Consider the following 24,666-nt stretch of genomic DNA (forward strand, 5'->3'; position numbering starts at 1 on the left):
ATGGGGATCCCTCCCTTTCAGGCTGTCCGTGGCCTCCTCGCCCCGGCGGGCAGTTCCAAGACTCAGCCAAACCTTCCTGATCCCCCATTTCCCTCTCTCTCTACCTTTCCTCTGAAGAAACAACCCGGCATTACGTCAGAAAGTGCAGGGCAAGCAAGACAGCGTCTTAGGAGCTATTCGTAGGCATTGCTGCCAAACCCGGCTTGGGACTGCTCACGAGCTCACTGCAGCCAATGTAATTTACAAATGCAACTCTTTTAAAACAGCAGCAGTATGTGGTAAGTCACTTATTCATTCATACTGTTTCATTTCCTCGCTTGGATTTTTTTTTTCTCACAGCTTTCTTCACATGACAGGTCACTGTTGCAGGCACAATTGCGCAAAACAACAACAGTGTAAACGGTGAAAAGATAAAGAGTAGGCTGGTTTACCCTGTAGCCTCACTGAAAACACCATGACATGATGAAGCAACAGAGATTTTTTACGCACAGAGATTTCTGCAGCATTTTTTGTGTTTGATTTTTTTTTTGCTGATCTCAAAGACAACATGCCCCACGCTCGAAATAGGAATCCTAGCCCCATCCCAGAGGTAACATGGGACACAGGATTGAAGGAGATGAACGAGACCTGGAAAGGAGCTATTGCCTGTCTCGGGGTAGCCGTGTTCTTTGTCATGACCATCGGGATCATATATTGGCAGGTGGTGGACCAGCCCAACAAGAACTGGATCCTTAGGGGGACTTTTAGCGGACTGATCTGGGAGAGAAGAACCCACTCGCTGGTCATACAGACCCTAATGGAGGACAAGACCTATGTGGAGATAGACGTCGGGAACGTGGGGAACCCCGACGTCGAGGTTCCCTTCGTGAGGAACTTGTGCTGGCTAAATAAAACGGAGTTCTGCTATACGTGGGACTCGGTGGCCGAGGTGAAAATCTCGCTGGAGGTGAATGAGGAGACGGAGACGGAGTGTTACAGTATGACTTGGACGCCGGTGCACTGTCATGTGGAACTGAAGGTAGGGTTTCTCTCAGTCGCACTAAACACAGTCAGTCGTAATCAAATGCCATTTTACGCACAATGTTATGTGCAAAAAAAAGCTGTTTTGCACTTGGAACTTTCATGCCTCAATTTGCTGCTTACTCAGTATCCATTGTCATGTGATCACGTGCGTGACTGTTGTGATATTGATGCACAAAACATGTATTTGCAGAAGGACACTTTAAAAAGCACGATATCAGGCGTTTTTCTTTCCCGTATAAATCAGTTACAAGGTCTAACTACATTTCTCTTATTTCTACCATTTTTTCAAACTATGGTGTTTAATCCAATGCCATAAATATATGTTTTTGAAATAATAAATTAGCCTGCAATTATGTAAAGTCAATTTCATTTTGTGGGTTTTGTGTTAATAAAAAATCTCAAGAAACTACGACATCCTATTATATTATTTGAAACAAAATACAATCATGACACTTGAGTGACTAATTTGAGCTGACATGTGGTCATATACCAAAACCAATATACCAAAACTAAAACAATAACTAAAACTCATCCTTTCCCTCTCTACAGCCCAGATTGAACTGAACATTCGTGTTAAATCTGCTTCGTCACAGTTGTTTTGCTTTTTTTACATACACAGTACTTACTGTACTTTCCCCCCAGCTTAACTATTGGGTTGTTTGGGGAGGTTTATCTGTCCCCACTGGAACATTCCTCGCCATAATTCCCTGTCATGTGGAGCGATTGCTCACAAAATATCTTTCCAAACTAAAGACGCCTTTATTTTTTCCAATTTCCCAAATCCTGCCCTGCGCCTTTCCGGTGAGCAGTTGGCACCTGTTTTGAAGCTCTTTAGCAGAGCCCAGATTTGCTGATTGTGAAATAAATGAGCTGCCGGTTTGAGCATTTGTCCCCACGCATAAAGACGCATAGAGGAAGGACACGCTTTCTCTTAGAAAACACTCTTGCCATTCAATCCCTTCTGCGTGCATTGCTTTCTGAGACAGTATCGCGTGCCAGCCATCGCATAACACCCTGTGCCCTATATTTATGCAATAAAGCAACTGTAACTCGTATTAATTGTCATATACATGTATTCAAAAGTATCCAAGACATCAGGCATTGGAATCATATTATGGTCAACTTCACCTTTTAGCCACCCATAAATACAATTTACAATAAGTATTTATTAAGTATGCTTCAAACATTTGTTTAATATCAAATTAAACTTGCATCGCCTCTTGTAATTCTCAAACATCCCTCACATATTTATCGTATCCAGTCAGCATCAATAGTATATGTTTAGTTGCTATCTTCACTCTGTCTTCATGATTTAAAATATTTCTCTTTCATTGTGTGTCTTTCTCTTTCACACTGTTTTTTTGTTGTTTTTTTGTGCATCCTTTCAGGACTGCTTCTCCATGACCAACGTGTCCTGGTACGGCGGCGCCAGTGTCCGGGGTCAGACCTGGCCGATCAACTATCAGAACGCCACCACGCAGCCCTTCATTGTGAGCGATCTTACGGACAATCCCTCTGGCTTTGGCTCTGCCCTGGAACGCTACTTCCTGGGCTCCACAGGTGAGAGGTCGTTGCTAGAACAATCATTTGCATCAGCTGAGATTTACTGTTAGTGGAGGCCATCTCATTAGCAGTAAGTTCCTCTTCACACCGTGGCCTGTTACAATAAGAAAGACCTTTTCAAATATGTAAATGACCAATTGTCAGCTGTTTTTCCACACTTGCCATTGGTGCAGGGTTAGCACAAGGGCTTTGGAAATCTGACCCTACATCAGTGGGTATACGATGTGTGGCGTGAATCCAAGGGCGTGAGGGAAGCCCTGTGGATGTTGCAGTGTTTTCTTACCACCCCCCTCATGCACATGTTTGTTTGTGTTAGAGCTGAGAAAAATGGTTGAACCGCCTCCACAACCAGCATCTCCAAAAAACACACACCACTGACTGGACAGGACGTCCATCCCGCTAATAGAATGTAACACAATACTGTCTGTGGCATCTCAGTCGATTAATTTAGAGATTAGACTACAAAGGGAAGCAAACCACCTTCAGCATCTTAAATTAACTCTTAGGGATACCGAGGTAATTGCCTTTTGTTTTCTATTAAAAGGACAGGTTGGATGATGGCGCTGCTGACTCTTATAACTCATGGGGTTATTTTGGAGTTGTTTGATATTATCTTGGAGCCAAAAGGAAGGGAAGGCACTAGCAAATATGAATGGTTAATGTGACTGACACGTGTCTGTGTGTCTGTGTGTGTGTGTGTGTGTGTGTGTGTGTACATGTGTGTTGGGTGGTAGCGGGTATAGCATTACTGTAACCTCGAGGGACTTTGCTCTCAAGTTGTGTTTGTGTGGAGTTTGCTTACTGAGCTTCTTCATTCTTGAAAGATTTCAGATAAATGCAGTACACATTTTTACAATCAGACATTTCCAAATCCTGTTTTACACACATGCACATTGCAACATGTACTTTCACGTCAGTGGGTTAGGGAATCCTGTCCGTGTATGCGCGTGTGTGCAAAGTTAAAGTGAAACAGCTTCTAGATCATGGTGAAAGGGTGAGACATCAGCCAATGAGGTGACACAAACAATCACCTTTTATGACTTTGCTGATTGTTTGCAGCAGTCTCACACACACACACACACACACACACACACACACACACACACACACACACACACACATTCACATACTGACACATGAACACATGCACACATGCACCCATACACATTTTGGGATGTTATATAACACGGTGGCAGGCTTAACAAGAGAGTCACATGACTTAAATCCCTTTTCCACCTTGTGAGAGGAGAGCAGTAATTACCAGGTCGCTGTAACCCTTTGTTTCTCCGTTTAGCTTCGCACAGAGACAAAAAAAACACAGATGAGATGAGATCCCGATGAGAACAATTGTTTGAACGTTGCCAAGTAACCACTCACAGACACACACTGAACATAGACCCAAACTGAGAAACTGATGCTCAGCAATGGCAGCGATATTATCTTGCTTTAAAGTTCAAGTATGTTTTTGTTTGCCTCTCAGATTTACATAATGTGTCTCATAAGAATAGTTTTTCAGTACTGAAGACTGAAGACGTTTTGCAATTTATACTTGGCTGCTTTCCTGTTGCAAATAGTTTTTATACTCTGTATACACTACCGTTCAAAGGTTTGGGGTCACCCAGACAAACTTTCAGTTTCTTTGCAATTTCTGGCATGGAATAGCCTTCATCTCTAAGAACAAGAACAGACTGGCGAGTTTCACATGAAAGTTCTTTTTTCTGGCCATTTTGAGAGTATAATCGAATCCACAAATGTGATGCTACAGATGCTCAACTAGCTCAAAGGAAGGCCAGTTTTATAGCTTCTCTCACCAGCATAACTGTTTTCAGCTGTGCTAACATAATGCACAAGGGTTTTCAAGGGTTTTCTAATCATCCATTAGTCTTCTATGCGATGAGCAAACACAATGTCCCATTAGAACACTGGAGTGATAGTTGCTGGAAATGGGCCTCTATACACCTATGTAGATATTTCATTAAAAACCAGACGTTTCCACCTAGAATAGTAATTTACCACATTAACAATGTATAGTGTATTTCTGATTAATTTAATGTTATCTTCATTGAAAAAAACAGTGCTTTTATTTGAAAAAAAAGGACATTTCTAAGTGACCCCAAACTTTTGAACGGTAGTGTATTTCATTTTCATTTTGTAGAATAAGAATACACAGTTTCAGTTGTCTGATAATTACTGGCATCCACAACAGTTTGCATCCTGTGTGATGACTGATTGATCCCTTGTGTCAGGTGTAGCTACATGGTTTATTATAATGCACATTGCAATTTCATACATCAGATCTGCTGATTATCTTGATTTCCTCATCGATTAAATCCTGTATAAGCAGCTCCAGGCTCTTAACCACATGCATCGGGCTGGTTGGAACACCATTACCATCAGAATATTAGACTGCAACAGCTGCACTTGCCATCCTCTTTTTTCAAACAGCTCTGACAAAAGTGACTTGCTGAATCTAATTTAAAATTCTGATATGCAGCAAACAGCATGATGTAGAGTGATGACTGTGTTATTGTTGTGGGACCGGAAACAATTACAGCAGCTTTGGTGGAGAAACACAATCCACCGTTATGTGTGGATAGTAAATAGCCTCATTATGGGAAACTGTGGGTTCATGCAACCTTGTGAAAGCTTAATCCAATTATTGATTTGTTCCTAGTTTTGCAGTGAAACATTATTATTATTGCATATAAATCGACCAAATCTAATGGAATGCAGAACTAAAAATCACAGTGACAGTCAGTAAAGATAAAGATAATATGCAAAACTAATCTTCTTTTTTTATAACCATATTTTGTGTTCATTGTTGTGTTTTCAAGTAAAATTGTCCATACATCACAGTTACTGGGTTTTCAATGTGTCCGCAAAAGTGTTTCACTGTATACTTGTATGTGAGACTTTGCACTTCTTAGTCAATACTTTTACATTACATTACATTTAATTTAGCTGACGCATTTATCCAAAGCAACTTACAATAAGTGCATTCAACAATGAGTATAAATTCAGAACAACAAGAATCAAGAATGTACAATTTCTTCAAGAAAGCCAAACTACAAAGTGATATAAGTAAGTGCCATTTAAGTGCCACTAAAGTGCTACTTTCTTTATTCAAGGTCCGAAAAGATGCATTTTTAGTTTGCTGTGGAAGATGTAGAGATTTTCTGCAGTCGTGACTTTGTTGAGTGTTTAGCTCGCAGTGACGGAGCTACAAGCCGATTGGCAGAAGCAGAGCGGAGTGAACTATCTCAGCTGCTTTTTACCAAATGAGAGAAGCTGGATTGACCATGTTTGATACTAACCAACCCAATTTCTATTTATGATTATAATTCAGCCCCATTTCTAAATTGGGTGCTGCTTCAGTTTCAGTCGGATGAAAAAAGAACTGTGGTATGTTTGTTTTGCTCAAAACAGATTCATGAAAGGCAGCAATCCAGCAGTAATAAAAAAGCAACAGAGTCACCACATGTCTTAATCATTTATATTTAATCAACGGACTGACAAATCTGTGTTTCGGCATAAAGCCTTAATGACGCTGTTTTTTTTTTCTTCTGAATCTGCACTGTGGAAAACAAACTGCAGTTTATGTGTAATATTAACAGGTGTGTAACCCCACTGACGGCTGTGTGTGCGTGTGTGTGTGTGTGTGTGTGTGTGTGTGTGTGTGACCTGTCTCCACTGACTCTAGTTAGGCATATGAGTACATTATGAATGTAGTAGGCAACATGGAGCTGTGACTGACGACTGCCTGAGCTAAGGGGACTCCTAGGGACGGTTAAAGAGCAAGACAAATGGACTGAAACAGAGCCACAGAGCAGCAGAATGAATGCACACTGAACTGTAACAGTTGATATGAAGCAGAAATAAGAAAAGAGAGCAAAACATAGCAAATTAAAGAAGAGGTAGAAAATAAAGCGGAGAGTCTAGGGGAGACGATACATGCAGCTGTGCGGAAGAGTGACATTTGAGAGTGTTGCCAACTGGAGGACCTTGTCATAGGCCCACCTGTCTTTATCCATACAAAAACAACTGGGCTACTCAGAACATATTAGATATCACTGAAGCTACATCCTGCATTCAAAATATAAGAGGGGACTAAGTTGTTCCAAAGCTTTGGGGCTTATACCTACATTTACTCAACTGGAGGTCTTGAGGATACAATGTACACAAGGTTCAGAAACAGTATAGATGTCGGTAGGGAGCTTTGGAAAATCGTTAGTGCACTTGGACAAATCACATGCCAGTAGCCAGGTGCTGCCTGTTGACTTGATCCAATACTGGTGGGACAATATACCATTACAGTAACTGACAGGGACTCTGCGTTCATGTCCTAAAATAATATCTGAAACTAACTGCAGACACACCACCAGTTAATTTAGTTAATTCTAGCACTTGTCTACATTAATGCTCTACACCAGGGGTGTCAAACTCATTTTAGTTAAGGGGCCACATGCTGCCCATTTTTATCAGTGGGCCGGACAGGTAAAATCACAGCATAATAACGCATACATAATGACAATATTTCTCTATGTTTAAATCATTGGTGAAGGTTTTTGGATGATAAACCCTATTTTAAGGTCTTTCTTCAATAAACTAGAAACATAAAGACCAAAAATTCAGACATCAGTCCACTGTTTATCTGCCTGGGCTCTCCTCTGCAGATTCCCTTGCAGTTGGGCAATATTTTTAGTAATGTCGGGGCTGCAATCGATGGTTTGCATGCCCATCTTACAATCAGAGGATCAGTGGTTCGAGTCCCGGCTCTGCAATTTTAACAATTATCCCGCGGGCCGGACTGGACCCCCTGGCGGGCCGGATCCGCTGCTCTACAGTGTCCATTTAGGGTCAGTATTTGAAATAAAAAAAAGATATTTAAATAATTGAATCTACAAATACAAATATGAACATTTACATAAGGATAAAGGTTTCTCAATAATTCATTACATATATATATATATTTATATACATATATATATATATATATATATATATATATATATATATATATATATATATATATATATGTTTTCATTAAATAACAGCTAGTCTATTTGAAACCCTTCAATTTAAATCCACTAAGTTCAAATAAATAAATAAAAGGAGATGATTTTGTTGTTTATAATTCAATATTTTCAGTGTCAATTTGAGCTTTAGTTCGGCCATTTTATTACTATTTTATCGCTGGATATAATTATTCATGTATCATTCTTTGTGGGATATTATCAAATTACTTTTTGGGGGCTTTTTTTACCTTCAAATATCTTTTAAGGTAAGAAATATGAGAGTGGAAAAATCGTTATTCATAATCAGAAGGCTTCATTCGCATGCAGGTCCATATATTGTATGTTAACATCGGACAAATACCTTGGCCCTCATCAAAGTTTCCTCGACTCATCATTACAAATAAGGGCTTGAGAGATGCTATTTGTTTTCACAGCAGGCTGTTATGATACACAAGAGTGCGATTGCTCTAACTTTGACATCACCAAGCTCTAATAAAAGTAATTTATCTACTGGCTTTTCTCCATGCTATCCTTCATGAAGTGAGGATCATAGATTACAATCAAATACAATTTCTGCCAGACTTGACAGCATCTCCTTAAGATATTAGACCACCTCCTACACCCATATGCGGATGTGGATACACATTTCTCTCTCTCTCTCTCTCTCTCTCTCTCTCTCTCTCTCTCCATCGATCATTTTAGCATAATTTTTCTCTTTCTTTCTCTACTTCCCCTCACCATCTCCCACCCCTTTTCTTTTATTTCTATCTCTGACTCAGTCTTTCCGTGGAGGATCCAAATAAATGATACTTTACTGCTCCTACTCGTTTGTTGTTCTGTCTCTCAGAAGGGACCGGCCAACCACAACACATTGTATTTTTTCTCTCTTTCAGATAATGAAACTTAATCAGCTTTATTTGACAGAACCGTATAGTGAGTAAGGATGCGAGCAAAAACGCATTTCCCTTATGGTGCGTATAGTGGTGAGTAATACTATAAAATAATAATATAAACCACAGAAAAATGTGACTGTTACACAGCAATCTGAGTACAAACCATCTACAGAAAAGAGATTCTAAAAAAGTTATAATTTGGGCTATTACTTTAGTAAGTAAGTTCAGTGGATCTTGAGTCAAAAAGTCCCAGCCCTAGGCTGTTTGAAAGCTGAGGCCTGGTGAACTAAATACCAACACTCTCTCCAACAATATAATTAAAACGACTTACTTAACCCTAGAACACTAACGTTAAAAATAGTAACACTATCACTAACATTGGGTATATTTCACCCGATATAATGTACCTGATAAAATATACTTCTCATCAAAATATGTTAAATTACAACAATAAAAGGCAAATTGAAGTACTCTTCTTTTCTTTTACACCCGGCGTTAGTGTTCTAGGGTTTAGTACCAAATAATAACGAAAAACACTGGTGAAGTGAACACTTGTTGTCTTTCTTCAATGGTTTATTTCTTATGGTTGAGTATTTCTTTTGCATTTTCTTTGTCTTCATGCCAACCCAAGATCATATCAATATAAATAAATATATAAATAAATGCTCAAACAAATCCAGCTTGCATGTAGAAGGAAAACAAGCTGCCCAAGTGTTACTCAATCGGTCACCAGAAGGCCCCTGGGCAGCTGCCCCGAAACCTTGACTCTTCCAGGACAAGCAAGAGGTGAAACACTTCAACAATGACTCACTTAGCCAATTCAAGCTTTGTTAAAAGCAAGCTGTCATCTCCTGTATGAGAAGCCGACTGCACAAGAAAATCATCCCGCAAGATTTTCCACAGTCAATCTCCCAAAACCTAATACTTTCCATCAAGGACAACAAGCAAGAGACAGCAGAGAAATACCTTTTTAAATGCAGCGTCTGTCCACTGATTCAATTACAGTATATATCAGCGTGTTCACAAAACGCCTGATCAGACTGTGGTTGCTCTGTTTCCTTTGTTAAATGCCTTTTACATATGATCTTGCATTTGTCTAAAATAAGACAAAATCTAGTCATGAAGTTGTCTGTAAACACATTGAATTGCAACACGGACAGTTTGCTTAATTCACCAGCTGAGACTGAAATAAATTAAAAGAAAGACTTTGATATTACATCAAAGTCTTCAAACGTGGGATCTTCTTGTCGGTTCTAATTTAGGTTTCTTCTCGTGATATTTGTGCAGAACACAGCGTCTCACACTTGAAACAATAAAACTGATTGATGATAGGAACTGAAACAGAGAAAGTCTCTTTAGTGTTTCATTATTTTTTCAATAAGTGGAATTGGAAATTTACTGCCATTGCAAGATTCTAGTTTTGTGGCCTTCAATTTCTTGAGGTTGGGCACAGAAACTAAGTTTCCATTGTTAATGAAATGCATGCCTGAACACACACACACACACACACGCACACACACACACGCACACACACACACATACACACACACACTCTTGCACGCACACACATAGTTAGCATTTGAATGCACCTTTTATAACCCCAGTCAGGTCTGTAAATGTGCACAGGTGTCATAAATAACAGTATAGATATGACAGGTAAAAGAGTGGAGCCCATCTGGACAACAGCAGCAGGGAGTCAGACGGCGGAGCAGCCGCTCTCTGAGGCGCCACATTAAAACCTCCCTGACCCAACAGAAGGTGCATGGGGTCACCTCCGCTGCCATCTCCAAAACCTTCAGCTCAGGCTGAGCCAGAGGAAATGCCGAACCTTTATGGTCCTGTAAGTCCTGCTCTGCTTTTCTTGGACGTCTAAAGTTTCCCATTAAAGGATGTGTGTGAGAGAATGCACGTACGTGTGTGAAGAGGCGACCCAAGGCTGCTTGATTTGTGTGTTCGTTCAACAGCTGTAACAAATTGTTCAAATCTGCACTATAAACTTTCATTCATCTTCACTTTTGCATATCTGCTGCTTTGAAGGTGAGTGGACAAGATGGGTCAGGCGTATCATTTTGCTTTTGAGAGCTAGCGGAAAATATTTCGGGGGAAGCTTGGAGTGTTTAAGGAACTGTTCTAAAAATAGGGTCCTTCCCCTTGCTTCCCCTTTAACTCCTGTGCACCCCACCTTGGCTGAAACTCAAGGCTTCAAATCTGCTTCACTTTCTTTAAATAACACTTATTGATTCCTGCTCCTGTATGGTACAAGCATCTTGGGATACTGTTCGATCAAATATGTTTGTCTGTGTCGTACAGAGCGTTAAACTTAAAGGTAAGAAGTTCCTTTTCAGTCAGAAGTTCCTTCCATACTGAAAATGCATACCAGGACATGCAAAGTGCTTTGAGTAGAGCTGTATAAACACATGAGACAGGATTTAGTATATTTACCATTCTAATCTGCATGTTTAGTCAAAGATGGAATATAAATTACAGCTGTTTTGGACCAGATTGTCCCATTTCCTGAATGCCCTGCATTGTCATTTCCCATAAAAAATGTAATATGACTCAAGAAGTCATGCTTGCGAATTTAAACTTCACTTTCCACCCTGTGTGCAGTTTGGTAAAACACACTGTTTGCAGCCTGCTGTATCTGCACATCATTCTACGAGGTTGCTCGGTGTCTGGTGTACTCTGGTCGCCTCTATTTCCACTGCCTGCATTCCACTTACATCCTTCCATAAAGCTATAACATTTTCACCACTGCCCCAATTTCTACTCCCCCGCCGTATGAGTACATTATTGATATACACGGTTTCACGGCACCTTTGTTTTATTAAAAATAGCAGTTTCATCCCCTGGGGTTTGAACATATATAACAGTGTTTTCAGCAAAAATCTACATTTATCTGTCATTATGAATCTATAACAAGCAGTTGGGAGGTGACCTAATACCTTGTGAGGGGCAGCTGAGGAGTTACCAGTATCTCTTTGACATTATCCGTTGCAAACACGTGATAATTACCCTGTGGTTCAAGGCTCTTCACTAGGCTTTTTGCAGCACTTTAATACTGATCTCTGAAACTATTAATCTGATTATGGACCGGTACATGCGTGTGTTGCCTGCTCCTGGTCTGCAAGAAAACAGTAAGCCCATTGAAACTAGAGAAGTGGCTGAAGTGAGCCAAGCTCTCAGGCCCGGTTCTCAGACTGCCTGCCTGCTTTGAAAACAGGTCTTGCACACTAATCTGTTCATTGACCAGCTCCCAAATCCCAGTTTGAGCAGATTGTTTAGCAGATTGTTGAGCAGATTGTGCAGAGCGAGGTAGACATGGGGTCAGAGTCTGGGTTGGAGGCTCTGACCGGTACTGGCCTGGGTTCTGCTGACCCGAGATGGGACAGACCCAGAGCGGTGCAGAGCGGAGAGGAGAGGAAGGTGGTTCACGCTGGGAGGGAGAAGGTGGGAGTCACGACGGGTGAGAAGTGGTGAGGATAGGGGGGTAGGGGTAACCTGAGAGGGACGGGACATTCCTTGCAGGGCAGCTACATCTGCAGACACAATTATCTGCTACGCATCATTTCATGATTTCTCACGGCCTCTGGAAGGCGGCATACATACAGTAAAAGAAAAAAAATGCTGGTTTCCACACTGAGGATTGATGATGATTGAATAGGAGATGTGCGTTGGGGTAAAACTCTGAAGGGAAAAAAAGTATTTGTCTTCAATGTGACTTTGGATATGTATCCCAACCATCTCTCTCTGGTGTGCAGTGTAACCTACCTACTTAAAAAATGCCAGCAGTCCCGGTGTAAACTCATCTAACCGCATACTGCTATATCTCATTCTAGATATTGTTTTTCTCACATCTCAGTGGCGCAATATCAGCTGACACAGACCACACTCTACCTCCCCATACTCCATCCGTCACACTCGCCCTGGTCTCAGTATCACTCAAGCACGATGTCATATAAGAGGAATCTGTAATGGACCGTCTCATGCTTACACTGCGTTTGATTGCTTTACATCAAGGCCCACTTGATATTTGTTGAAAGTGAGACATTATATCATCTGATTCTCTGACACAACAATTCATGAAATTCTGACAAACTCAACATCCTGTGCCCTCTCCTGTCTGCTTCCCACCACACAGGTGTTGCCGTGTTAGTGTCTCCTGATATTCCCCTGCAGCTGGGGCTGGACAGCAGAGAGCAGTTCTGCCTGCAGTCGCTGCCCAGTATGGAGCGTCTCCCTCTGCAGTACACTGTGTGTGTGGCCCACAATGTGAAAGCTGCTCACCAGGAAGCAGTGCAACAACTCTCCCACCACAGCAGGGAGCTGCCCAACATGAACACGTTGTGGTTAGTTCAGTTTAGATAAAGATTAGCCGGGATTTCCTTGTCAGAAGGGGGATGTCTGTTTTGTCCTAATAGCAATAAATCAAACAGTGGTGCATCTGTGGGTCCAATGAGTACTGACTGAAATGATGTGTGTGTTTAGGTCGTCATAAATTATGATCCATCCAGGTTCCTGAGAGCAGCAGGTGTTGTATGATCCCTCTGTGTGTGCTATAGGCTGCCGTTCTGGAAGCTGCTCGCCAACGTGGATTCAGGGCCGAAGGTGGAGAGGGAGCTGAGGACCTTCTCTAATCGTCTGAGGAGACACCAGCTAGGGGAGGGAGTCATCAGCCTCAATGAACATTCCACCACCCTCCTCTCCGACATGGTACGTGCTCATCACTGTGCCTCACTATACCGTCTCTATACCTCCAGCCTCAAAGCCTTTAGCAGAATGGGGAATCTTTCAAAGGCAGACCTGCTCTGAAGGCTCAAAAAAAGTTCAACCTCAAAGAGGCAGAGCCAAAGAAACACAGTGTTTTGGTAAATGGGAGCCGAGTGAAGATGGCAGTCAAGAATTTAGAGAGGAAGGTACTATTTTAGTGGGCCTTATCACTATATTTTGAGACCAAATAATTTATTCTGCATGCAGATTTGTTAATTATCTGTCACTTTTAAGAAAAGTATTTCCTTGGCTTTGCTCATTTAAATGTATACGTGTAACTAAAGAGAAGCTGTTTCCCCCCCGAAATGATTTGTATCGGCAAAGCTATCAATGTTATAATAACTAACACCCTTAGTATTGGTCTACACAGGAATATTCACTACAGTATGTACCATGCAGTAGCTGATTCAAGCCGATTCTCACACCGTGTGTCTGTAGATTCCTGTAATCCTCCTCTTCAACCATCTGGACGGTGAGGCTGCTGAGGGTTTATTGGTCCGCGGCTCAAAACTCGTCAAGGATAGAGATGAAAGAGTTTTTTTAAGTGGGTCTCCAGAGCGCTGGAGACTGGCAGGGAGCGAATGAGGGAGGACAGCTTCACAGAAATGTCACTATGTAGAAAAAAGATTGTTTATGGCTTCATGCCTTCATGTTGAAAAATGTGTTTCCCTGTGTGCCGTCCACACTACCTGCAGGCCACTTTTTGAATTATGCCTTAGCCATTTTAGCCCCGCGGCGCCCATTATCGGACAAGGAAATTAAAAAATAAGTCAAGTGACGTTTCCTAAAGTATCTCCAGAACCACAACGTTGATTAACTTCATTTAAATTGCTGAAATACAGTAAAGCTTTGTGTGAAGAGTTATAGCCAAAAAGAAAACAAATTAACTTAAACATAAACATAAAATAATGTAATTACATAAACCCCGTAACTTCGCCGTAATTTCTGGGCGGCGGATGTAACGTTTCACTAGATCGGCAATAAGTACACTTTACAAAGTCGGATTTCAATAAAAGACACATCTTCCTAATCCTACGAGCTTGTATGAATCTAACAACGTGTGATTGATCCTTGTGTGTAGTATATTTGTACCTGTAAAATGCGGCCGGACTGTCTTTTTACCTCCTACTCTCCTTCGACTTTTACGACTCTGCAGGCTTCCGTGATCGGGGGAGGTTTCTTAGAACGCGTCACACGTCTTACGCTGAAATTTGTGCAAAGAATAATACCCAGTATGCACCAATCCGAGCATTTTTAGACATAAAGGTTATAACATTTTATCACACCATTTTTGAACCGAACGACACAGTTTTTGTAACTCGCCAAGGCTTTGTTTTATTTTGATTATGATTTTGATTATTTAGGTCATTATCTTTACAAAGAGGGGGTCTTACAACTCTGCAGGTTGTTGTTTAAGCCTTGAACTATGGAGTTGAAATAGAAAAAAATTATATAAAATAACATACGTATTAAAACTAATTTGGGGTTCATACGACTACTTGAACAAACCTCACTAAGGCTGCTAGAAGGGATTCCCCGGGTCGGGCTCAAAAGGCCTGGTAAATGGGATGTATCACGTAATATGTTTCAGTATATTCTAAACTTCAAGATTTGGTCCATGTGTAGGTGGTGTTTATCATGCGTTCATATTCATCCAGTTACAGGAAAAGTCCTTGAAAGTTGTTGGGAACTGCCTGGAAACCAGACCACCAGGACCACTGTCGAGTGGATCTAAATCAATACCCAGAGATATTCCATTACAAACAAAATATAGCCGAGAGAGGACAAACAGGAGAGACTCTCCTGACTGATCTCAAGTTGCTCTAAGTGTGTTAACCGGATGGCAAAGAATTGGGTGTGTTGAGATGAGAAGGGACGTCAGCCAAGACTAACTTGAGTAGGTGATCCTGACACTAACTTGATGCTGCGGCAACAGATGAGGAAGTGGAGGACTTTCACACAATCTTATCCATCAGAGAGGCTGAGTTTATTATGCTTACAGTACGTTCCCATTACCAGTTCATAAGTGTGAAATGGTTAAAAAAAGTGTGGGAATGGGAAGAATAACACATATCAGTTGATGGATGTCATTTGATGAACAAGAGTTTCCCTCACCTACAATCTCACGTTTTCTGGTACATCAAAGATAGTATTCCAGTTTTGTTGTCATCCATTTCATCATAATCATAATGAACTGTGCTGCATGGAAACGTATGGAACGTGTCGTTGACCGTGAAGTTTGAGGCTCTAAGAAGTGTGGCCAGCAACAATGATCCTCTGTAAAAAAAGAAACTAGGCTTCTCTTTCAATCCAGTTTTACTAGTGTTCATAAATTATCAGTCACACTGTAATGTTTTTTTCTCCAGTTTCCTTATTAGTTTGGAATTGCAGACAATGGAACATTTCGATTATTAATAGGTTTGCTACGTTTCTAAAGTTTTTACCAAGACACTAAATAATGCATCTTTTTGCACACAAAAAAGAGACCAGATGCCAGCTTTTGTTTTGGTCTTCTTTGTGTTCATTTGTATGTTTGACAACTATGTAGAATTATAATTAAGAAAAGAAGCAGGACAAAAATGTAAGATCAGAAAGAAAAACCTTCCAAGAAGTTAGATAACATGTGCTAATCTACCCTTTCTTCCCACAGCTGCTTAACCTCGTGGGGTCAATCTTTGTGTTCTTAAAAGGTTTTATTCCATAGTTATGCAACCTGAAATCTGTGTTTGACTTTACCATGTAAATTCCAAAGGATTAAAATATGTTCTGACAGAGTTCATATTGTGTACAAAGCAATGTGTCGGCATGGGGAGATCAATGGGCCAAAAATAAAGATATTTATCATTCCAGCTCATGAACATTTTAATTATTCCAATAGTGCATCATATTGTATTATAGTTATTTAGATACAATATAAGTAATTCTTGATCAGTGATTGTGCCTCACTAATGCACCGTTTTGACATTTCAGCCTTGTTAATGCACGGTGTATCTCTCTATCTCTCTGCAGGACCATGACTACCTCAACAGCAGGAAAAGGGAGATGTCCAAGAGACTGACCAGGGACCTCCCACTTGTCAAGCTTCTCAACATTTCCATCACCCTGTCCCCTTTCCTGGGCGTGGACACCACGCAGTTCCACACCTCCCTCATGGACGGCACTGAGGCCTTCTGGCTCAGTCTCCCTTCAGCCCCTCAGGGACAGCTGGTGAGACCTCAGTGGAGCTCAATTGGCAGTGTTCAAAGTCCTCTGCATGGTAACTTTTACCCAAGGCTTTCTTGTGGTAAAGAGTTGTCTTCCAACTCAGTAGCGTCCGCTTCCTCTGCATTCTGATTGATCCATTTAGAGAAAACATCGTCCACGTCTAAAAAATTTGAACTTCCTTAAAAAAACACTCTCCATCTGCCTTGCAGCCGGTCTCCATTCACTAGTTGCAGTTTGATAAAAAGCAGAACAGTATGAACATGGCCTAACCCAAAAATGGCAAACTAAACTAAATAGAAAGTCATAGTTGTGTAAAATGAACTCTACTTCTGTCCTTGAGATCCCTGTGATGAGTCAGTGGCGAGGGAAGTTCTGCGTAAAGCTGAACATCACCAACCCAGGAGCGGTAAGCTGGTTCCTGGACAGGGTGGGAGCTCTGCAGGCCCATTTGGGGATGGAGTATGTCATGCTGGAGGGGGGCGAAGGGAATCTGTTTGAGGAGCAAGTCCTGCGGCCGCCGCAGACTATCGGGGGAGACAAGTACATCAGCCTGCTGGCCGACCTGGCCACAAGGATAGGAGACTCCACCATCGTGACAGCAGGGACACGGTAACGCCCTCAAGCATCTTAACTCGTTATTTACCTTTTTTAAATTGCGTCTTATAATTATGGTGCTATTCGTGTCTCAGGTCGAACCACAAGCCTCTGTTTATAAGGATGACCCCCATGCAGTCCGACTGGAGCCCACTGGGCCTGAAGGGCATCATTCCCTCCCTGCTGCACCACACTCTGCTGGGATACAACTTCCTCATTCCTGATGCAGTAGGTAATACCACAGCCTATGGGTCACTTTTATCATCTCTAATAGTACATTACCGTACTTAATGCTTTATGAAAACAAAAAAGAGAATATTTCTTCACTATTTCCCCCAAAAAAGCAATTGCCACAAAAATAAGGTGTATTCCTGCAACATTCAAAATGCCTGCAGGGAGATCTGTCAGAAATCTGTTTATTTTAAAGAAGAGAAAGAGCTCCAGACGGTATATGATGACCTAAGAGAACTGTCATGAAACATGGTTTACTGTAAACTGTATGCTCATCTGCCCATCACTGTTGGTGGATGGGAGAATTGTGCAAGATTATTGCGACTTTCTCACTCACTTGCTATTTTCTTTAATCAATGTATCAATTAAGGAATTTATGAAGTTTTTTGTGTCACGTAAGGCCAGCCTACAAATCACCCTATCACAAATCACCAGATCCAAAATGCTACATGTGCATTTTAAAACAATACCAGCAGATTCAATCATATAGTGTGATATGCAAAGACTCTAATCTGAAGTCTTTAGATCCAGTCGCTGCCAGTCGTTCATAATGATTTTTGAAAGGTCACATTATTCTAATTTTCAGCTTCAGCTGAGTACCTGTATTCACTCTCTGTCTAAAATGCAGATACCGGTCATTCAGTGTGTTGTCTAGTGTAACGACTCAGTCGTGAGGTTTATGCTCTTTCCTCAGTGCAAAGACTAAAAGATCTGTTCAAGTTGGTGGAAACAATCTTTAACTGTGGTTTGTCCAGTCTTTGCAGGTTTCAGTTAGTCTTTTCCCAAGCTTCTCTTTGTGCAGCACAAAAGAACATTTGGACTTTCCTTCTCGCAAATCACCCACTTCATGTTTTCCTCTTGGATATTTTGAAACTGCCAATTCCAAAAGCCAGAAAAGGAATGAAGGATCAATTGTTTAAACTAATGTATCTTAATTGTCTCTGCCTCTGTCCATCTCTCTCTCTCCCCTCAGGTGGCTCTCTGTCTGGAGACCTTGTCACAGATGAGGAGTTGTTTATTCGTTGGCTGGAGATCACGGCTTTTCTCCCTGTTATCAGCTTCCACACGCCACCCTGGGTCTGCGGAGAGGACCGGGTAACAACTAGAATTCTATTTTAAAAAGCTACAACCAAAAACACATTACATAGAGCCCCTTGTGTAGCCACTCCAACCTGACAACTCTTTCCTCTTGAAAACACTTTGGCCCACCTTGCAGCCCCAGGCTGAGGCGCTGTCATTACATCAGCCTCATCCACATTAGAGATGATTACAATCGCAACAGCGAAGTAGGTGCACAACGTTTTCCAGACTGGATAACAAGATTTTCACTTGTGAAGATTTGCAGTGGACAGATCAAGTGAAGTGATGTGTGAATGTTGGATTATCCCTCCTTCTTGCAGAGTGGTTAAGATTGCTTATGGAAAGAGGCGAGAGAGGGAAAGTGTATTGACCAAGCAGCCTCTCCTCAGTTTTGAGTGTCAGTGCGGAGAAGTTCCCACCGGTGTGTTTGCAGAGGAGCATGAGGGCTGCTGAGATGAGGTCTATCAAAACTCAGACCTGGCAGCAGGAGAAGCAGGACGAAAGCCTGTCCCTCTCCGCTGGAAACCAGGAATGCGCTGTTCACCGGGCACGGCAAGAAAACACAGCCTACCATCTCAGAGAGTCCGGTGACAGATATGGGGAACTTTTTATGGCTCAGGTTCCTGAACATCAAGAAGATTTGGGTTAACCCTCCCTCCCCCCCCATAATTCTTTCCTCAATAGGAGCGACTGCCTGGCTCCCTCCCGACTTCACCTGTGGTTAAGAGTCCATCTGTTCTGAATTACAATCCCTCCTCGAGATTTATGGCTCACTCTCACTCTCAAGTGCCGGAATGATAATGAATTTCAGGACAAGTCTTGGAAAAATACTTTATTGTGGCAATTAAGATTTCCATGAGTAATTGACAAGTGTGACGAAGTGGGAATGATCGACTGCTTTTTTTCCACTCGGAAAGGACGGAGGCAGCAAAATATATTGGTTGTGACTTGTGTTGCGTGACAAAGATAAAAATAGGCCTTTTGGACAGCAAGACATTTGACAGCAGCAATGTTTTCCATTTTGGTCTCTTGCATGGTCTTCAATTTATAAACTCGGATTACGTGAGACTGAGAAGAACTTTTCGAGGAAACTAGACTGCTGCAATAAAAATGATGAATATGTCTTTTTTTCTTTTTTTTTAATGAGTGTAGTTAAAATTGGCGCACCTTTATTTCCAGAATGTGTGATACTTTAGTCATAGACAGGTCACGGCACCAACCACATTGGAGCCAAATAGCAATGAAACCTCAAACCCACACACATGCAACACACAACTTCTCAATTAGAGAAATATTCTCTCAAACCCCGAGCTGTGACTTCCAGCTCATTCCTACAAGTGTTCTCAATCCCAACTCATAAAAATACATTTTTTTATAGATGCGGTCAAATTTTGTTTTTGTCATGAGACACTGAAGAGGATGTGGCCCTTCCAGGAATGCTGAAGAGAGAGACAGGAGAAAGACTTGGAAAGTGTTAAACCACTAAGTCAACAGGGAGCTGCTCTTTAGTTCTGTCTGCATGTCTGGGTGTCTGGGTGTAGAGATGGCTATAGCAGAGCGCATTGTCAATAGTATTCTTGTCGTGAATCCTCGAGGCAGATGGTTTAGTTGGGGAAGGGATTTTTTGTTTCAGTTCATTACTCTAGATTTCTTTTTTTTAAATGAAGAAAAAAAACCTCCCCAACAGGGCAGACAATGACTCAAAATATATTTCTTCCTGAGCTCACTTTGGACATGAAAACACTACTAATTATGAAAATACATGATTATTCAAAAAATACTTGTACTGTAGTCCTCATAACATTATTGAATCTCTCCATTGGTGACCCATAGGTGCTCAACCTGACACGGGCCTACATAGCAAAGCACCAGAGCGATGTGGTCCCGCTGATAGAGAAGTATGCGGAGGAGTGGCAGACGACGGGAAACCCCATCTACCGGCCCATGTGGTGGCTCAGTCCCAGTGACCCCATGACTTTCACCATTGATGACCAGTTCCTCATCGGAGACGAGGTGACTTAATGATGTTCTCATGGGAAGGATGAATCAAGTTACAATATACTTGACGTCCGTCCCGCTAGCTAAGTGCACAATCTCCCTGAAATTTGAATTTGTTTTCACCAAGCCGGTGTGTGTTTCCAGGTCCTGGTGGCACCGGTGGTGGAGAAGGGGGCGGTGCAGAGGGATATTTATTTACCTGACGGGGGCTTCCAGTGGCAGGACAGCCGGAATGCTCAGGTGTTCGATGGGGGGACGTTCCTACAGGACTACCCCGTGCCCTTGGAGGAGGTGGCTGTTTTCTTACGGAGAAGCTGAGTCACATGACTGATCCATGAGTCACGCGACTTATCCTGTTACTGTTCTGAATCAAATTCTTTTTTTTTTCTTTCTTTTGTTTCTCGTGCTGTTCTCAACTTGCACTTTTCCACTAAAGACCATTGATCCTGTCTCAAGGCTAGAGATGGTATGAAAGATTTTTTTTTTTATACTTGCACTTTACAGTTCAAAATTATTATATTTTTCTTTTCCTCTGTGAACCTTTTTTTCTTCCTTTTTTGAACAATGATCGGTTTTGCCTCTTGGCTGATTTGTTTCCGGACCTTTTTACCTGTTCCGCTTTTTTTGTATGTAAGTTCCGGGGGAAATCTCTGCGTTTACATACTGCATTTCTACAGTCTTTACATTTTGAATCGCTGCTGGCTCTCTTGATCAGGAGGAACAAAGCAAGCCCCTTGTTGCTTCAAACGAATCTCTCAAGAAGACCAAATGAAGACATAGAAGGACAAAGGAAAACGGCTTGTTGGCAGGAAATTAGCTCACAGAAAGCTTTGTACCGAAACCGACGCACCGTGGTACCCTATGTGTGGCTCACTCGTCAGAGAGGCTTTTACTTATCCGGCCAACGGGTTGATGTTTTATGAATGTACCTCAGATTATGGATTTTCACTGCTTTACAGAGTCATCAGACACAACTATCCCCCTTAGCACTTATTCTTCCAGGAGTTCAACTTAATTTATCATATCTGTTGGACAATTGTGTCCTTTAGTACTGTAGGCCAGATGAACTTGAGGCCATGCCACTGTAACTGTAACTCTGACTATATTTGAATTTAGATTAGATGCTACCATTTTACTAACCTGTTGTAGTAAGGGCTTTTAAATGGGCTGCACTTCTTTTTTTTACTCAGTCTGTCTGATGTAGTGTTGATATGCTCTTTCATACGTCAGTGCCAAATTAAGTTCTGAAAAAAGCCTTGTTGACGACGCCACAGCTCGAAATTAAACTTCTAAAAGATAGTCTGACATGTTGGGAAATACACTCGTTAACTTTCTTGCACGAGAGTTAGGTGAGAAGACTGATACTGCTGACATGAGGAAACAGCTGGCCTGGTCCAAAGCTAACAAAATCATACTCAATAATTAACAGTTTATATCTCGTTTATTTAATCCATAGGCAAACAACTAAGAATTGTGACTTTACGAGGGGTTAGGTGACGGACTATTTCAGTGACTTCTATAGTTTCCAGTTTTTATGATAAGCTAACCGTCTCCAGAATGCAGACTTTCTATTTACCATACAGATACAAGAGTGGAAGCAATCTTCTCATCGGCGAATATGTGAATACTAATAATGCGAATAAATGCATTTCCCAAAATGAAAAACTATTCCTCTAATAGACAAATGCATACATAAGATGCTCTCATATGTAAGACATCTTGTTGTAGCCATCTTGAATTCATCAGAAATTAATAATAATATAATTAATGATAATTGAGTGGAGGTGGAGTGGCCACTTACATAAACCTTGATGAGTAATTTGAATCACATCCACGTCCATCGCTTAACTAAATTCAAGTGGATTACTTATGGAAGATATTCTTTTGATTTGGTTTCAACCATGATTAATGTTTTAAGCAAATTGTGTGTAAATGAGATGACTGATTTTCTTTTCGGACTATATTCTGAACTAACCCATGGAGAAATGTATCCTCCTTAGCACCATGACACATTGCTCTATGTAGAGTTAATTAGTTAGTTGGCTTTTCTTTATTGATTTGCTCTTCACCAGACAATCTTAACTGGCCAGCAGTGATGATACAGACTCTGAAACCTTATTGAATGCTTTACCACTAAATCAATTGTGTAATTTTGATCTCACACGTTTACTGTATCAACTTGAACACTCAGGTCTACTGAAGCTTATCAAATCACCAAATGTCTTAGTGCAACGCAGTTTGTTGTGAACACATCTATGTCTTAATCTCTCCCAGAGCTGAATGTACAATAGACAAACTGTGATTTCCCAACCAAGGAGCTTTTCTAGTTCCCGTTCAAATGCTTTTAAGTCATGCTGTGCTATGTTCACGTGTAAGTTGCAGGAAAAGCTTTGATGTGTTATTCCTTCCCTCTACAGACTGAGTGAATCATGCGCCTTAATAAGCCACTCTTAAATCTGGACAACACGCGTGTCTGGATTATTGCAGTATCCGCAATGTACATATTACGATGACTGTGCCATTACAAGTGTTTTTCTCTTCTGTAAATCAGAGAACTTAGAATGACAAAGTTGCAATAAAGTTTACATTTTCTTACTTCACTTGGAGTAATTCAGTTTGTGCTTATTTCAAGACCTTTTACAGCAGTGGACACAACGGGGAAGCAGGGAGACTGGTTGTCAAGTGGACAAAGCAGGAGAAGGTTTAAGCTCTTTATCTCAGAAAACATATCCTCTTTACCCAGTCTGAAATATGCCTCTGTGTGTTTGACTGTCCATGCTGTGGATGGTGGGATAGACTGCAACACCCACAATGACCGTGAAAAGAAATATGCAACTATGGGAAATGAATACACAAGGATCATCTTTTTCATTTGTGGTATTTCTTGTCTCTCCTATCTTTCCATGTCCGTATCAGCTCGCACATGTGCATGCTCCTGTGTGTGTGTGTGTGTGTGTGTGTGTGTGTGTGTGTGTGTGTGTGTGTGTGTGTGTGTGTGTGTGTGTGTGTGTGTGTGTGCGTGTGTGCAAGGCTCTTATTATTAACACCCCTCACTCTTCCGCAGAGGTGTCAAGTAACGAAGTACAAATACTTTGTTACTTTACTTAAGTAGAAATTTTGGGTATCTATACTTTACTGGAGTATTTATTTTTCAGGCGACTTTTTACTTCTACTCCTTACATTTTCACGCAAATATCTGTACTTTCTACTCCCTACATTTTAAAAATAGCCTCGTTACTATTTCATTTTGGTTTGTTTTCATTCCGACTTGTCATCGTTCAAAAACACACACACAAAAAACCTCTCCGCCCCGTTGCCCACAGATAAGTGCGCGCGCACACACAGGTGAGCGCTGAGCACACACAGCAGCGGACAGAGAGCGTCGAAAAATATGTCGCGTGAAAAGTAGACCGCTATATCTGCGTTTTCAACGCTCCCAGGGTGAAGGTGCAACAGCAGCTCTCATGTGAGGAGCACCGGAGTTTTCCTCGCACCGGAGCAGCTCTCTAAACTGTCACTGCAGCCACTAATACTGATACAACGTGATGGTTCACATATCTGCACTTATTCTGTTTTGTTTGGCTTTTTTTTTTTTTTAACGTTTATTGTTTTCCACAATGAGCTATTTAGTAGTAACTAAATATGAGTATTTTTTTGCACAGATAGAACTTACACAAAACATTGTCTGATGGGGCAATCTGATTTACTTGAAAGTGATTGCAATTTTCTTTATTCTGTTATTTATAAAAGCACAGATGAGTCACACAATTATGTTATTTACAGAAAAAGTTTGAGAACCACAGCTTTAAGTGTTTGTGTCGGAGTCGCCGCCTATTTTGCACTATTACAATACTTATAGGCAACTAGTTATCATGTCTTCCGCTCCATGAAACGCATGTTAATGCTCAGTAGTACACATATGGTACTTTAATGTATTTGCATTGTAATAAAATGTGATCATTTTAAATGGGCATATATGCAGCTGAAACGGGTAGCTTAGTGCATCCCACATTTTTAAACATAACATTTTAAAACATTATAGTCATTATGGCCTTTATAAAAATGATTGTTTTGGGGGAGGTGGGGTAGTGCACTATAGGCCCCTGAGACGCGGCTTAAGAGTTTGTCCTTAATGGGAAAAAAAAACATTCCCCTTACATTACTTTTACTTTTATACTTTTAAGTAGTTTTTAAACCAGTACTTTTACACTTTTACTTAAGTAAAAAGCTTGAGTTGATACTTCAACTTTTACAGAAGTATTTTTAAACCCTAGTATCTATACTTCTACTTGAGT

General features: G+C 41.1%; 1 protein-coding gene across 1 annotated transcript; it reads left to right on the forward strand.

Annotated features, from left to right (window-relative positions):
* Positions 1-547: 547 nt before the first annotated feature.
* LOC306741869 (SITS-binding protein) lies at positions 548-22,961 on the forward strand (the record flags this gene model as incomplete). The annotated part of the gene is made up of 10 exons (XM_079224194.1): positions 548-1,018; positions 2,412-2,583; positions 12,636-12,843; positions 13,057-13,207; positions 16,274-16,471; positions 16,809-17,077; positions 17,158-17,294; positions 18,267-18,388; positions 20,207-20,386; positions 20,516-22,961. The coding sequence occupies 10 exons, from the start codon at positions 548-550 to the stop codon at positions 20,687-20,689; spliced, it is 2,082 nt and encodes a 693-aa protein (XP_079080320.1). The 3' UTR covers positions 20,690-22,961.
* Between the last annotated feature and the right edge of the window lie 1,705 nt (positions 22,962-24,666).

Source organism: Taurulus bubalis, assembly GCF_910589615.1.
Source record: "Taurulus bubalis genome assembly, chromosome: 9".
NCBI lineage: Eukaryota > Metazoa > Chordata > Actinopteri > Perciformes > Cottidae > Taurulus > Taurulus bubalis.